Source organism: Brachionichthys hirsutus, unplaced genomic scaffold, assembly GCF_040956055.1.
Source record: "Brachionichthys hirsutus isolate HB-005 unplaced genomic scaffold, CSIRO-AGI_Bhir_v1 contig_864, whole genome shotgun sequence".
Lineage (NCBI taxonomy): Eukaryota > Metazoa > Chordata > Actinopteri > Lophiiformes > Brachionichthyidae > Brachionichthys > Brachionichthys hirsutus.
In genome coordinates, this window is record NW_027180939.1 from 10,963 (window position 1) to 25,000 (window position 14,038).

General features: G+C 42.0%; 4 protein-coding genes across 4 annotated transcripts; 2 read left to right on the forward strand and 2 right to left on the reverse strand.

The window, feature by feature from the left end:
• Window positions 1-396: 396 nt before the first annotated feature.
• LOC137916917 (tubby protein homolog) lies at window positions 397-4,261 on the reverse strand. The gene is made up of 12 exons (XM_068759873.1): window positions 4,220-4,261; window positions 3,273-3,438; window positions 2,945-3,160; window positions 2,708-2,839; window positions 2,464-2,607; window positions 2,215-2,372; window positions 1,967-2,128; window positions 1,750-1,862; window positions 1,078-1,192; window positions 878-976; window positions 632-803; window positions 397-530 (listed from the first exon to the last, which is right to left on the reverse strand). Exons 1-12 carry the CDS (start codon window positions 4,259-4,261, stop codon window positions 397-399), a joined length of 1,653 nt encoding a protein of 550 aa, XP_068615974.1.
• A 900-nt stretch (window positions 4,262-5,161) lies between these two features.
• LOC137916918 (cilia- and flagella-associated protein 119-like) lies at window positions 5,162-7,155 on the forward strand. The gene is made up of 9 exons (XM_068759874.1): window positions 5,162-5,179; window positions 5,511-5,545; window positions 5,639-5,704; window positions 5,776-5,939; window positions 6,165-6,235; window positions 6,320-6,436; window positions 6,541-6,619; window positions 6,829-6,933; window positions 7,007-7,155. The coding sequence occupies exons 1-9, from the start codon at window positions 5,162-5,164 to the stop codon at window positions 7,153-7,155; spliced, it is 804 nt and encodes a 267-aa protein (XP_068615975.1).
• Window position 7,156: 1 nt separating this feature from the next.
• On the reverse strand, window positions 7,157-10,057 carry LOC137916916 (phosphorylase b kinase gamma catalytic chain, liver/testis isoform-like). Its single transcript, XM_068759871.1, has 9 exons — window positions 9,963-10,057; window positions 9,707-9,882; window positions 9,554-9,608; window positions 9,400-9,465; window positions 8,993-9,156; window positions 8,797-8,887; window positions 8,546-8,699; window positions 8,276-8,401; window positions 7,157-8,178 (listed from the first exon to the last, which is right to left on the reverse strand). Exons 1-9 carry the CDS (start codon window positions 10,055-10,057, stop codon window positions 7,933-7,935), a joined length of 1,173 nt encoding a protein of 390 aa, XP_068615972.1. The 3' UTR covers window positions 7,157-7,932.
• A 1,237-nt stretch (window positions 10,058-11,294) lies between these two features.
• On the forward strand, window positions 11,295-14,030 carry LOC137916919 (E3 ubiquitin-protein ligase BRE1B-like; the record flags this gene model as incomplete). The annotated part of the gene is made up of 7 exons (XM_068759875.1): window positions 11,295-11,429; window positions 11,584-11,751; window positions 12,003-12,318; window positions 12,904-13,098; window positions 13,184-13,305; window positions 13,487-13,633; window positions 13,956-14,030. Coding segments are annotated over exons 1-7 (1,158 nt in total), but the record flags the coding sequence as incomplete, so codon positions are not given.
• Window positions 14,031-14,038: the final 8 nt, after the last annotated feature.

Below are 14,038 nucleotides of genomic sequence, written 5' to 3' on the forward strand. Positions count from 1 at the left end.
TTCTGATTTGTCTGCTGGTACCTTAAAGTAACGTTACTGGCCTCCCTTCTTCCGTCGTGCTTTTGGCTTCCACCTGTCTGCGTTGTGACAGCAGGTGTGTGTGTTTGTTAATTGTCTAGGTGGATGTATTAAAGTACATGAACAGTACCATATATTAATTTAAAATCATAAACAGACATGCAAACGTTGTATTAATATTTAATATTTCATTGGTAGTGTTGTCACAATATTTAACAGCATGAGACAACATTTAATAAAAGTCTTACAAGCATGACATTTCGCATCACAGTCGGTTGTAATGACTTTGACTGAAATGATCTGTAAAATAATACCATACTATTAAAACAATTTTTAGTGTAAACTCTAACTTTCTATCCAGGTCCCACCAGCGCGCATCTACTCGCAGGCCAGCTTGCCATCAAAGGACGACAGGGTGATGGCAAAGGCTTGCAGCGCGCACATGGGGAAACTGTAATCCATGGAGAAGACGTCTTCTGCCACACGGCCAAACTGCATCGCTATGTAATCCTCTGGAGGAGGAAAAGGCAAAGGATGACACCGACGCTGGAACATGAGGCGGTTTCCCTTTGTGAGTAGAGAGGAGTAAGAGGAGACAATAAGTTAAGCTCACCGTTATCAGGGTGGATGATCTGGAAGTTCTTCACCGAGGCCTGGGTGACACGCCCGTGAAAGTTGAGCACATACGATTGAGTCTCTTCGTTCCAACTCGGGGATTTATTCACCAGGGTCACCAGTTTGTCTGTGTTGCCATTTCCGTGGCGAACCAGTAGAGTCTCAAGATCCTGGAATAATGCGAAAATGTGAGCAATATTTCACTCTGAATGTCACTGTAGATTTGAAGATCTCTTCAGCATACGTTTTTCGGACGAATGGACACTCTTTCATCATTTTCCAACATGCCAGGGATGATCACAGTCATTTTCCTTGGACCCTTAAACCCAAGCACATTCGTCGCCTGGAAAACAAAAGGCAAAAAAGGAAGTGGTTTGTTTTTTCTCTTCATCTCTTGCATGGTGTGTTAACAGGACACAGGATTAAGACCCATTTTGAACTTACGTAGCAGATTGCAGCCAGCTCTTGCCGCACTGACTCACATTCTTTGATGTAAGGCTTTTTCTCTGGGTTTTCACCACTATCATAGACTGTGAACTTTGTTCCCAGAACATTAGACCTGCAAGAACAGAGTCTGAGATGCATGATGTGAAAACCAGGCGGGACAAGAAGAAACAACAGCTACCAGGTGCATTTGCAGTATTTCCATTTAAAATGATGTCCCAAAATGACAAAAGAAAAACTAAAAACTCTTATTTTGGAGTCATTGTTGGTGATGTCATATAAGCAATTAACACGTATGTACATTTGTGAATCGTCCGCTTTCATTGCTGGCGAGTGTTACCTTCCAAATTACAGGTGGATGGAATTGAAAAAATAGTGATCCCCCAAATCAGGATCACATTCTTTTGTTGTTCAGTTGTTTTTTACATCAGATATTTTTGGTGTCCATAAACAATTTGGGTCCATAAAAATCAAATAACATTTGAATTTAATCAATTGATGCCAGGAAATTTGCTGTGGAGAGTATATAACATCCAAAGTGCCAGATTTAGTGGCATCTTGCAGTTTGGCTGTGTATAGCAAACAGCCGAACCTCGGTCTTCGTAGTAACGGCTAAAAGACATGTGGAAAAAAATCATTTGGTTTAATGTTCTATTCTTTAACATAACATACCTTAGTTTTCCTATATAGCAGCTTGTGTCTCTGGAAAGGTTTGTGGGATCAGTGGAGATGAGATAGTTCGATGTTTTGCACTTTTTTCTTTTCCTGCCTGCCATTAGAAACACCTTGGAAATAACATAAAGTAAAGGAACATAAAATAAACAGAAAAAAGTCAGTAAAGTTAAACAGAAGTGCAATGGCTGTGTCAATGCTGTGCAGATGTCCCAACCCGCTTGCCGTCCTCCTTCTCCATGTGGAGGTAGTACGTTGGGTAAATGCCTTTCTCCATGCCTCTCCTGTCTCTGGTGACCCTGCACTGGATCGTTGCATCTCTGGGGGCCGGACGCAGAGCAAACTCCTCAAGGTCGTCCACCGACAGCGGAGATGTTGACTAAGTGATAAGAAAAAAACATTCTCACATACTTTCCATGCCAAATAGAAACAATTTTCCTTTTTTCACGCATGAGAGATTCTCACTCTGTCGTGGGATTCAGAGTCAGAAGACGAAAGCTCCTTGTAATTGGAGTTCAGGGAACCCAGGCTCGGCGTAGCTTTCTCTTTATTTCTCCTTTTTTCCTTTGTCTCATTTTCCTGGATCTCCTCGTCTTTGCTTTCGTCACTTATTTGGCACCTGACTGTTGGGATGAGAGTCAACATTAGCCTTTACATTAAACTCAGCGGTTATAGCTGCTCGTTGAAACATGTCGAAACCATTCTATTGCTCACGTGTGTCAAGCTGCTTTTTCCTCTTTGGCACTTGAGGGATGGGCCTCCGGCACTCATCGTCTCCTTCATCATCGCTTTCGTCACCTTCGCTGCTCTTTGAACTTGCCTCCTCCGACTCTTTCTCCGCGGTTGAAACATTCTTCTCTACAGAAAAAGGAACACTTGCTGTAACGGCACCTTGTGTGATGTGCAGAGCGCTACGCAGACACACGTATGGTAACGACACTCTGGACATTGGTGTTACTTTTACGCTCTTGTTTGGTCGTCGTGTTTGTCGTCTGCGGCTCTTCAGACTTTTTCACGTTGTCTTTCTTTTTATTTATTTTATCCATTCCCTTTTCCTTATCTGCCTCCTTTTCGTCGATCTGTTCCACCACTGGAAAGACAGCGAGTCGATCGTGAATCATTTATCAGAGGAAAGTAGTTGTTAGTGTACAGATGGAGACACGGAACACAAGTGAAACATTTCGCCCGTTCTCACGTTGAGCTTTCTCTTTTTTCACGTCTTTCTTCCTCGGCTTTTCCCCCTCCACCCGACTGTCACGCTTCACTTCGCAGCTCCCCGCAGGCTCCTTGTCGATCTCCAGGTCCATTGTCCGGGGAGCGCCAGGCGTCTCTGACATCATGCTCGCCATCGTGTCACAGTCAGCCAGTGTAATCACATCCAGTGGGTTATCAAGAGCGTATTCAACTTGATCTACGTAGAACACAATCAAAAATCATTTCTATCTAATATTATTTATTATTAGATTTTTCAATCAATAGTCGGTTCTTCATCTGCTACACAGAGTAAGGATTCTAATACTGACCACTGAGGGACGTGCTGCTCAGGGATTGGCTGATCAACAGCGCCGTTTCCTCAGAATGCTCCGCTTTGGGCTTTCGGTTTCTCTGCTTTTGGCGAGAGTCTCGATTGGCCACCACCATTTGAGAATCCGCCCTCTTCTTTTGCTGCTTTTTCATTAAGAGGGTTCGCTGTGGGGCGACTGGGCATTAGAATTCCAATTCAAACTGTCAATGCTCGTATACATCAACAAAGCAACTCGAGCGCTTCTTAAATCTAAAAGATTCATGTTGCGTGATTGAATTTGCTTCTCACACAGAAATGGAAAAGTGTCTCTGGTGAAGACATTTAACTTCTATTTAGAAGTTAAATACGCTTGATAGATAAACACAGAGGAAAATTTCATTCATTCATTTGATTTAAAATCGCCTCAGATTATCCGTTATTTGTAATCAGAAAACACTGAGAGTAACAATTACTCTTACTTGCAACATATTCCACAAAAATCAACCATTCTTATTGTGACATTTTGTCTCCTCCAAGAATCAAATGTTTCCACAATGTACATATAATTTTTTATGCAAATGGAGACAACTACACTCAACAGACTTTGCACTAAATCCTGTGGAAATTATGAACAGTAGATTCTCTTATAAAAGTAACCACATAGATCTTGTTGGCTGTGTAAATTGATCAAATCCCAGATATCGCCTGTCGTATGCAGGTATGTCCATCTGAGGGTTGAGGCCCCTCTGATTCTGGATGAACCTGTGAGTATAGCATTAATTACTAATTACTTTAGTCTTCGACCGTCCTACATGTGCTTTTACTAGTGACAAAAAAAAAAAAAAGAAATCGTCTAATTATCAGTCATTTGAAGTGCATTATAATTGTTGTACCAATTAAGAATATTTTAGAAGCTATCTCAGATTAATTGATGAGTAAATTATGTCAAACACTAATAATCTTTACCTGGTTGTCCAGCTTTTGTTGTCTTATGTCAGGTTCCTCCATGTCTACAAATACACTGATGATGATTACGAAGTAGGTCGTAGATAAATTAAAGATACTCCAAAGCTAAAATGTTAAATCCAAACATCCACGTTTCATCGTTAGAGAGGGTTCCGTTCCCAAAATAGTAAAGGCGCATTTACAAATGGAGCGGCGTGTTTGCCCTGCTCCATCTGACACGCGTGTCCGTCCACCTGCGTGGAGCAGAAGGCAAAGTGGATTAAAGGGGGATAAAGTTCTTTAGACCACACCGTGCACAGCTCAGTCAGTGCACGACTCCTTTATGTTCAGGCCTAATGCTGCTGTCCCCTGTCTGTCCCCTGTCCCCTGTCCATTATTCTAGTCTTACTCAGATGTCAACATGCGAACATTTTGGTATCTCCTTGTTTTACTTATTTGAAGTGGATCGATTGCATTTGGATCTGCCATTTATTTATTTATTTTATCGTTATTAACCCATATAAATAAATGGATAATTAGTAGCTTGCTGTTAGCAGCGTCTACTTTATGTCCTCTCGTGTCTTGAGAGTTTTGTGACGAGCTGCCGAAAAATATCAGCGGATTTATTCTTTTTCATTCGTGTGTTTGTTTTGAATGTATTATTTACTTATTCTCAGTTCTTACTTACGTTTCAGTGCAGAAAACCGGAAAAAAGGAATACTGTTGCTAGGATACAGCGAGGCGGCGTCCAAACAGGAAATGGCCGCGTTGTCTCGATAACTTATCACCGAGTGCGTCTAATGGTAAAAACACAACGTCCGTTTGTATTTGTTTACTTTTGAACTGAAAAATCATTTTTCTTTTTTTTTTAAATAAGAGTTTACGTGTTATTTTTGCGACAAACACAAAATTTTAATTATTTTTTGTCAAATTCTAACTTGGTTAAATTGAAAGAAAACAACAATGGACACGAAAATAAAGGTAGGCTCTGGTCTACAATGTAAGTTTGACTTGAAATAGCTACTTAGATCTTTGGTTTATTTTACCGCCTGCTTGCTGAACTCGTTTGAGATCAAATGTTACCTGACTTTAGCTAACACTTTACTGTTCAGCATTGACAGAATAGCTGTAAAGGGCTGTAGAGCTTGCTCAAGGGCACCTCGGAGGTAGACTGGGCCCCTCTCCAGTCATCAGTCCACACTCCATATTTTGTCTGGGCTGGGACTCGACCCAAGTCCCAACCAAGTCCCAGTTCTGCCCCGTAATGCTTGAAATGCTTTGCATGTGAAACAAAGTCTGTTTTGTCGTGCAGGTTCCACGGGAGCTGAAAGCTAAAGTCATGCTCTGGTAAGGGCTGTGTGTACAAAGTCAGATTATATGCTCTGTTCCACTGGTTTGCATGATTAATCATGTGCTGAATCCATTCCCTGGATGTTTCAGGACAGACGTAAGCTACCATGACATGGAGATGATCGACAAAATACAGCTCATTCCTGAGCTGGAGAGGTTTCTGCCCCCGAACCAGAAGCATGTATATTTGTAATCAATCATGAATTCTGACTCGGCGTCTTTGACAGCGTTTTATGCAGTGTGCTTGGAGTCGACCTTCCGGAACCCAGAAGAGGAGTTCTGCTGGAGCTGTATGTCCAGACCATCCTTTTTTGCAGAGATCGCAGCTTCAAACCAGAACAAACGTCCGCTCTCTTGTCCATCATAAAGTCCATCCATGAGGTTAACGTAGGTAAGTGAAGTCACCTCATTGTTATCTTGACTGTGGACTTAGCGGTTTTAGGATGGACGTGGCTTTTAAAAAGCATGAGCTGAAAAGGTAATGCATGAGCTATCTCTGCAGCTAAACAAGTCCAAAACCAAATCAGTACTTAAACAATAAGAAAAAGGTAGTATGCTCAAAAATACTACAGCTTAATGTGTTCAGACAATTGATGTAAAAACTCCTTCCTTGCAGAAACTCCACTCAACAACATAGAAGAGGGTTTCAAATACTGCAAGGAGTTACTTCTTTGTCACTCAGTCAGGGTTTGTAACTATTTTACTTTTACATACATCATTCCAACATGAATAGTTTTCATGTAATATTTGTCTATGTTTCCTTTTTAAAAGCGACCTCCCTTCAGTATCAACCTCTTCAGCTGTGAGGAGGTGAATTCCATCTTTCAGTACATCTATGATGGCTACATGCGACACTACAAACTCTACAAATACATTTTCACTCCACAGGTACAAATCAGAAGAAATTTTTATTTTTGGGGGGGGACTGAGTTGATTTGAGAAATTACTCATAATCTTTTAACAAGTCAATAACGAGTTTTCAAATTTTACAGGTAAAACTTGATTTGTCTTTGACTTACTCCGGGATTTCAGAACATGATGAACATTTCAAGGAGGATTCTTCTGCTCCAGGTAAAAAATGTAATGTATTATCTGCAGTTTTAGAAGTACAAATAATCTTAATTGCAAGAAAAAGAATAATAAAATGTTTATCATGCGACTAGAACATAATTAGAGGGAGGCCAATAAAATATTAATATCTTATAATTTGTTGCATTTAGAAAAGGATATTTTGTGATGTTTTAGATGACGGAACAATATTCAATTACCTACTTTTTTAGCACCAGATGCGGAAAATGTGGCGGAAGCCGAAGCAGAGCTAAAGACAGACAGCTCTCCTCAGACGCAGGAAACATCCATCCCAGAGCCAGAGGGACCCACACCTGGTAGGATCACTAATTAGACAAGGACCGCGCGGACAGAAGCGAAATTCACCCAAAATCATTTTCTCATCTGCAGGTTCAAACTCGGAACTGAAGGCAATGATTGAGAAAGAGATCAAAGAACAGATGGCGCTCTTGTCTGGACAACTCGATCAGCAAATTAAACAAATTGTAGATCAGCAAACCAGACCACTAGACTCCCCACAACTCAAACACAAGAAATAGATGAAACAAACACAAGAAGTCAATTTTAACTGACAGATCTGTTTTATTAGAACCTTTCGTCTTCATATACAGTACAATGGTTGTTCTATCATTACTGTACACTTCTCAAGCAGGTACCGAGAAGAAAAAGTACCACGTATTAAACTGAAGAATGAACTGGCAAAGGAATGGCGTTGGTTTGTTTAAATAGGGAATACAGTCACAGATGCTTTTCACAGTTATTGTAGATGAGTTGCCGAGGAATGTCTGCATGCATAACAGCTCCAAGATCCTCAAAGAAGAAATGGTCCGGTGTGGATTTGTAATGCCGGAATATTTTTTAAATCTGAGCTTCTTTAAAATATACAACTATTTACACAAAATTAGAAAGTGCACATTTAATGTTCACTTCAGCCGCACAGTGGTTAGAAACACCGCCTTCGGTTACGACCAATAGCATGTAAAACCTTAAATATACATTACGTACTTATATGTGATGTGTTCTCTAAAACAACTGTGCAACCCGTCTTTCACTTGACCTGGAAAAAAACATTTTCAAAAACAACCACAGACTTTGATCAGGGCAGATAAGGAACATCAAGTTGTGTATTTTTTTTTTTTTTTAAATGTAACTCGTAGAACCAGAGTGTGCATTAAAAAGGCACGCAAACATTCCTGCCCGCCCGAATTCAACTTCTTAAAACTAAACATAGTAATGCGTCAAGAACAAATACTGACATGGCACCACACGCAAACGCTTAAATAAAAACAAAAACAGCGGAGAAGGACTTTGACCTATCATGTCTCAAAGTCCTCCAGGTCCAGCAGCATGACCTTAGCGGTGTTCTGAAAGAGGGCAGCTCGGTTCTGCTGCTCCCCTTTCTTCACCCAGTGCCCGTAGATGCGGAAGGCACAGCCATCTATGAGTTTTCGGACCCCGCGAAGGGAGTAGGGATCTCGGGCGAGCACCTCCCGAGTCAGCGGCCGGGCCCTGCGATAACGGCTGTACATCCTGATGCAGGCCAACACCGTAACGATCAACACCTGCAAAACACAACGGCAAATGGGATTTTAGAAAAAATAACTACGGCTTAAATCACGTCAGGTGCAAATTATTATTTTTTTTAATCCTGCGACTCACCCTAAATGTTTTTCTGGGGCTGAATAATCGTACTTCTTCCTTCTGGTACAGCATGAAGAAGGGATGCGCCAAGGCTTGCTCAGCAGTCAGACGGGAAAAGGGGTCCACCACCAGCAGCCTGGATATCTGCACAGCGAAACAATAAGCACGGCGGCTTGACCTCATGATCTTATGTGAGAAAAATCACAAGTCTGTTAACGATCAACAACTGAAGCATCGCTATGGCTGCACGAAAATGAAAGGCAAAACTCCAAGGGTTAGCCGTCTTACCAGGTCTTTCACCGTGTCAGACCTGTCATCCCACTCAGGGGAGCTGAACTGATAGCGGCCCTCCATGATCATCCTCAGCATCAGCATCTGTTTGCGATGCCAGAATGGCGGCGAACCAGCCAGTAAGGTGAAAAGGATCACTCCGCATGCCCATCTTTAGAACACATGTTTAAAAAGGTGAGAATTTATGAAGAAAAATGTAAGAATCGTGCATTGTCATCCAGTATATTCTGATAAAATGAAAGACTTACAGATCGACCTCTTTCCCGTATCCTATGTGCATTTCATCCATCGAACATTTCAGTATTTCAGGGGCCAAATAACCAGGCGTCCCACAAAGCTCTAATTAGAACGAAAGCAACAACAGAACATTTTCACCTCAGGCAATGTAAATGATTCACACGTCTAAACAGATCATTATCTTTTCCCCATCTTATATTACAGTACCTCTCAGCTTCTCTCCGGGCTGCAGCTGTACTGAGAAACCAAAGTCAGATAGTTTGAGGTGTCCCTGATCATCCAAGAGAATATTCTCAGGCTTTAAGTCCCGGTGAATGATGTTTAGGGAGTGGAGATATCGTACGGCCTCGAGCAGAGCTCGCATCATGCTCCTGTGGGTGGAATGCGTTCGTTTTATTAAGTCCTGTAGGGTGGTGCGGTTTCAACCTCTACATTTTCCATGCAGAGATGTTTCCCAAACAACTCTTAAGACGATTTATGTGTGCTGTGCTCGACGCTTGTTTTGTGACTACATGCTTTTTGAAACTGATTGGTGGCTATAAAATGCATATACAGTTGAATTAATGTTTGATGAGGGTGACTCAGAGTAAATCAAGTGATCTGATGGTGCCGACCTGGTTTCCTTTTCAGTCAAAGTAACTTTATCAGTGAGGTAGTCGAACAGCTCTCCTCTCCTCATGCTGTAAACAAAAACAAGTTAAACAAATAAACATTTATGGTGGAACTGGTTAAGACCTTTGCATTGTAGCTGTTTGCTGTAATACTCACAGGTCAAAAACCAAAAATATGAAGGTTGCCGATTCATAAGAATCAATGAGTGTGACTAAAAAGGGGGGGGGGGGGGGGGAACACACAACATTCTTTTAACACTTTGAAAACTGATGTGAAATTTGAAGTCGAAAGAGCAGACGTCCGACGTACTGATGGAGGGATGTCCCTTCACCATGTCGAGGACTTGGATCTCCTTCAGTGTGGAGATTTTCACTTCCTCCAGCTGTTGGGCAGTCATCTTCTCTGCTGTGATCTCAATTATCTTCACTGCCAGCTCCTGACCAGCGTGTCTGTGCACACACCTGCGCACCACACTGCTCACACCCCTGGGAAACCACAGAGAACATTAAATACGCATTGGATTTCACTGATGTTCCGAGATTTAAGGTTCATTTTGCGGTTCTACCTTCCGATGACCTCCTTGGGATCATATTTCTGGTAGAACTCTTTGGCGCCCACCCAGTCTGGTAATTCATCTCCAACAATGATGTCTTTGGTCATGGTGACACCATATAGATCTACAAGAAACAATAAAATACAAACTACTGGGCTAACTCCTGACAAGGAAGTGTTTTCTTTTCTGTGGATTTGAGGTTTAAAAAAAATAATAATTCTAATAAGCAGGACATTATTTGGATTCACACATACAATACTTTCTGTTGTAATTTTAAAAACATGTCCATGGTCCATCATGACATAACAAGCTGTGTTCTCGGGTTGTGGCCTTACTGCAAAACAAGTTCACTCACCGTTACGGGACGCTAATTTACTCACCGCGTAAGCATGCAATTAAATAAGAGGGCGAGGAAACGGCGAAGTAGGAATCAGTGCAACAACGTTACATCTAAATCTATCTGAAAGCCATATCGGTGCGCGGTAAAGAGTTGGCCGTATCGAAGTTAGCAATAGAAAATGTTAACTTCCGGTAGCTAGCATCCGAACAGCGTTTGCATTCTAACCACATTCCGCGATACTATAGCCTGTTGTTGAGCGGTACCGCCCCCTTGAGTCCGGATTGAAGATTGCAGTACATGATGGTTTTAAAGCATTATATTTTAATAATTTTTGTTTCATTTTCCGAAGATATTAAAATTAGGATCGAGTCGTGATATTTTGAGGTACTACTATCTAACAATACAAATATTTTCTTGACTAAAATATTGTAATTTGCGGAAGTATATTGTCGTCACTTCCCGTGTTTCTCTGGACGCTCTCAGCGTCATTTTTAGTCGCTTCTTGTGAAGGTTTGTAACTTTCATGAAATAGAACAGTTTAAACACGTTTGTGCATTTAGGATTTCATATACATGTAAACATCACAAGTGAGTTAAAAAAAATGCTGAACGCCAGTCATTAAATCCGCGGGACAAAGCGCAGTTTAGATTAGCAGGACTCGTAGAGTAAACGTTAGCATTAGCAAGCATTAGCTAGCGTTAGCTAGCGTGATTGTGTTCGGTAATAGAACATAACTTGCAGATTAAAATGGCGATAGCTTTTAAGGAAGTGATGTTCAGGAGTTAAATGTCACAGGAGCACCAGCAGACGAGCATTAAGAGCAATTTAAATTCAGTAGCCTTTCGCTTCTAATATTAGGCGAAGCTAATTGACGTGACATTAAATGAATGAGTTGCACATTCACAACTCTGTGAATTAGCACAACTGCTGGCATTTCTCTTCTCGAGGCTGGGGGCATCGCAGCGAATTCATGGCATGTGTGATTTCTTGCAGGTGAAGGGAAGATGTCAGGTGCTGGGGGAGGGAAACGTCCCTCGGGGGGGGATAGCCCTGGCCCACCTGAGAAGAAAAGTAAGAAAGAGGAGAAGACCACCACCACACTCATTGAGCCGATACGCATCGCTGGCATCTCCTCCACGGTAACCCATTTGGATTTTACTTCCATCGTTTACACCTATTTAATACCATTTCTACTGACGTTGTGAGATTTCCGTGTGTTATTTGCAAAAACAAAACACCCAGAGTTTCTGATTTCTCTCATCTTGGTGTGCCTGTTTTTTTTTTTCTTTGCAGGAGGAGATGGACATGAAGGTCCTCCAGTTCAAGAATAAGAAGCTGTGTGAGCGATTGGAGCAGAGACAGGCAATGGAGGACGAGTTACGAGAGAAAATTGAGAAATTGGAGAAAAGACAAGCCACTGACGACACTACCCTGCTGATTGTCAATCGCTACTGGTCACAGGTGCATCTGCGTTTCGTACTCTAAAGAAGCTTGATTCCAAAAATGTCCATTTAAATGACAGATATGCCAGGGGGTCGGATCTGTCACATCCAACATGCATTTAATATATTGCATAATGTACAGTGATATGTATTTTATTTTTAGTATGTAGCTAATAGTAGTGTTTTGCACAAAGTTATTGTGCTAAAATATCTCAAGCTCATGCTTTTTTTTTATATACACTAACACTTTCATACTTTTCTAATTTGCAGCTGGAAGAGACCGTGCACATTCTGCGCAAACGTATCGAGCCAGAGACTCTGACTGCAACGCCTGCGCCGCCCTCAGCCCCTCTCCCCGACCCTACGGCAGTGGAGGCGACTGCCGTAAATGTGACCCCACCAACATCTGTCGTGCCTCCACCCCCACTCCCAGAAGGCCAGAATGAGGGTGACCAGGCAGAGCGGCACCTGGAAGAACGGCAGGAGGAGCAGCAGCAGCAGCAGCAGCAGCAGCCAGCACCTCCTGCAGGATCAGAGGAGTCGTTGACATCTACAGAGCCGTCCCAGGACTCAACAGGTGAGCGGCGTTTGTCCCGACCAAGCTGCTGTCCCGCTGAGTGCGTTCGTGGGCCGCTTTTGAATGATGTTTAAACAAGCAACGTCTGTGTTGCTATTTAATTGGGATGAAAATAAATTGTTTGCCATTGTATTCGATTTAACGCCCAATATTTCTGTTCAATCGTTACCGTTGTTTACGCACTAAAACATGAACACGTTTTATGAAGTGAATATTGTATTGCTTAAAGGTAGATATATTCTGTCTATATTTTTGTAAGAAGTCAAGAATACACCTGACAATATTAATCTGATTCGGGTGGTTAGTTTTTTAATCAATTAAAACTGCACAAATAGTCCAAGAGCAGAATCAGGATTACTTGAGGTATTGCTGCGTTTGAAATTGTTTTTATAGAAAATTGTTGTGAAAATATATAAGATTTAGCACTATGGTTAAAACAAACAAACCGATCTATCAGTATTATTTTATCAGCTCATGCACATTTCTAATCGCCATGGTGACATGACATTCGCTGAGTCTCTGCAATTTATTATTTCTGATCATCTAATCTCAACTAACCTCATACACAACACCTCCTAGTTTGCTCAGATGCAGTGCCACCCCCTCCTCCCTTGAGGGAAAATGCCAAAGGTTTTCTGGCGACATTGGAGCACAGCAGCGAGGAGGAGCTCACCCTGCACCTCCAGCATCGCATGCAGTTCAGCAAGGAGGCCATCGCCTGTTTGGTCTGTGTCTTTGACAGGCTGCACAGCCGCATCGACGATATGTGCAAACAAGTCCAGGCTGCAGGTAACTCTGAAACATGCCTGTTATGGACACAGCCATTCATGCACGCATGAGTCGTTCTCAAGCTGTTGCTGCACATGACTTTCAGCATGTGAAGATGATAGTCAGTCTGACATCATCAGTGTGAATCACACCCTGCTGGAAGAGAACATCAGACTACGAGACCTCGCCACTCTCCTGCAGGGCAGACAGCACAAGATGTCCATGGAGGTATAATGTCTTCGGCATTGTTTGTGGATGTTTATGAGAGAATGTGGTAGAAATGTGCTATGTTAATGGTAAAATACGTTTGTGTGTGTGTGTGTGTGTGGGGGGGGGGGGCAATGTTTGATTCGTGTTCCTTGCTGATGACATCAGTGTTGTTAAATCTTTGTCCTTTATTTACTTTTAGTACAATGAGTTAGTGGACAAAGTGACGAGCTCCGAGACCAAGGTGTCTGAGATGGAGACAACGGTGGAGGATCTCCAGTGGGACATTGAGAAGCTCCGCAATAGGGAACAAAAGCTCAACAAACATCTGGCAGAGGCCATGGAGCAGGTGCGTTAATGTGAACTTGTCTTGTATTGTACGTGTTCCTTTCTTCCGTTTAGTTAACGGTCAGCCGAAGCATCAGTGCGTACAATGCTTGTCTATCTTTTCTTAACCTTTCCTCAAAAACTAATGTATGGAATACAATTAAATATCGCTAGATTTGAGGACCTTCATTTTATTAATCTAACTTATTTTCCAATGTTATCTTCATTTTGTTGATATTTACCTGTTAAAGACTTTATAGTCAGTTTTTCCGAGTAGTGGCGGCTTCTGTCTCTCAACACAAATGTTGTAGTTTTCCATCTTTGTCTTCTGCTTGCTGTTTCAGCTCAAGTCTGGATATAGCAGCACTGGAAGCTCAGGCGGATTACCTGGAGGGCAGATCACACTGAACATTCAGAAGGTGAGCAT

What these genes read in the sequence shown, in the direction of transcription:
- LOC137916916 (XM_068759871.1), bottom strand. Translation starts at nt 10,057, where the DNA reads ATGACCAAAGACATCATTGTTGGAGATGAATTACCAGACTGGGTGGGC. An exon ending in TTGACTGAAAAGGAAACCAG is followed by an intron (nt 9,157 to 9,399) that starts GTCGGCACCATC and finishes TTCCACCCACAG; the next exon opens with GAGCATGATGCGAGCTCTGC. An exon ending in GCCCCAGAAAAACATTTAGG is followed by an intron (nt 8,179 to 8,275) that starts GTGAGTCGCAGG and finishes TGTGTTTTGCAG; the next exon opens with GTGTTGATCGTTACGGTGTT.
- LOC137916917 (XM_068759873.1), bottom strand. Translation starts at nt 4,261, where the DNA reads ATGGAGGAACCTGACATAAGACAACAAAAGCTGGACAACCAG. An exon ending in GAGCAGCACGTCCCTCAGTG is followed by an intron (nt 3,161 to 3,272) that starts GTCAGTATTAGA and finishes TGTTCTACGTAG; the next exon opens with ATCAAGTTGAATACGCTCTT. An exon ending in TGCTATATAGGAAAACTAAG is followed by an intron (nt 1,193 to 1,749) that starts GTATGTTATGTT and finishes CTGTTCTTGCAG; the next exon opens with GTCTAATGTTCTGGGAACAA.
- LOC137916918 (XM_068759874.1), top strand. An exon ending in AAAGCTAAAGTCATGCTCTG is followed by an intron (nt 5,546 to 5,638) that starts GTAAGGGCTGTG and finishes TGGATGTTTCAG; the next exon opens with GACAGACGTAAGCTACCATG. An exon ending in CATCCATGAGGTTAACGTAG is followed by an intron (nt 5,940 to 6,164) that starts GTAAGTGAAGTC and finishes CCTTCCTTGCAG; the next exon opens with AAACTCCACTCAACAACATA.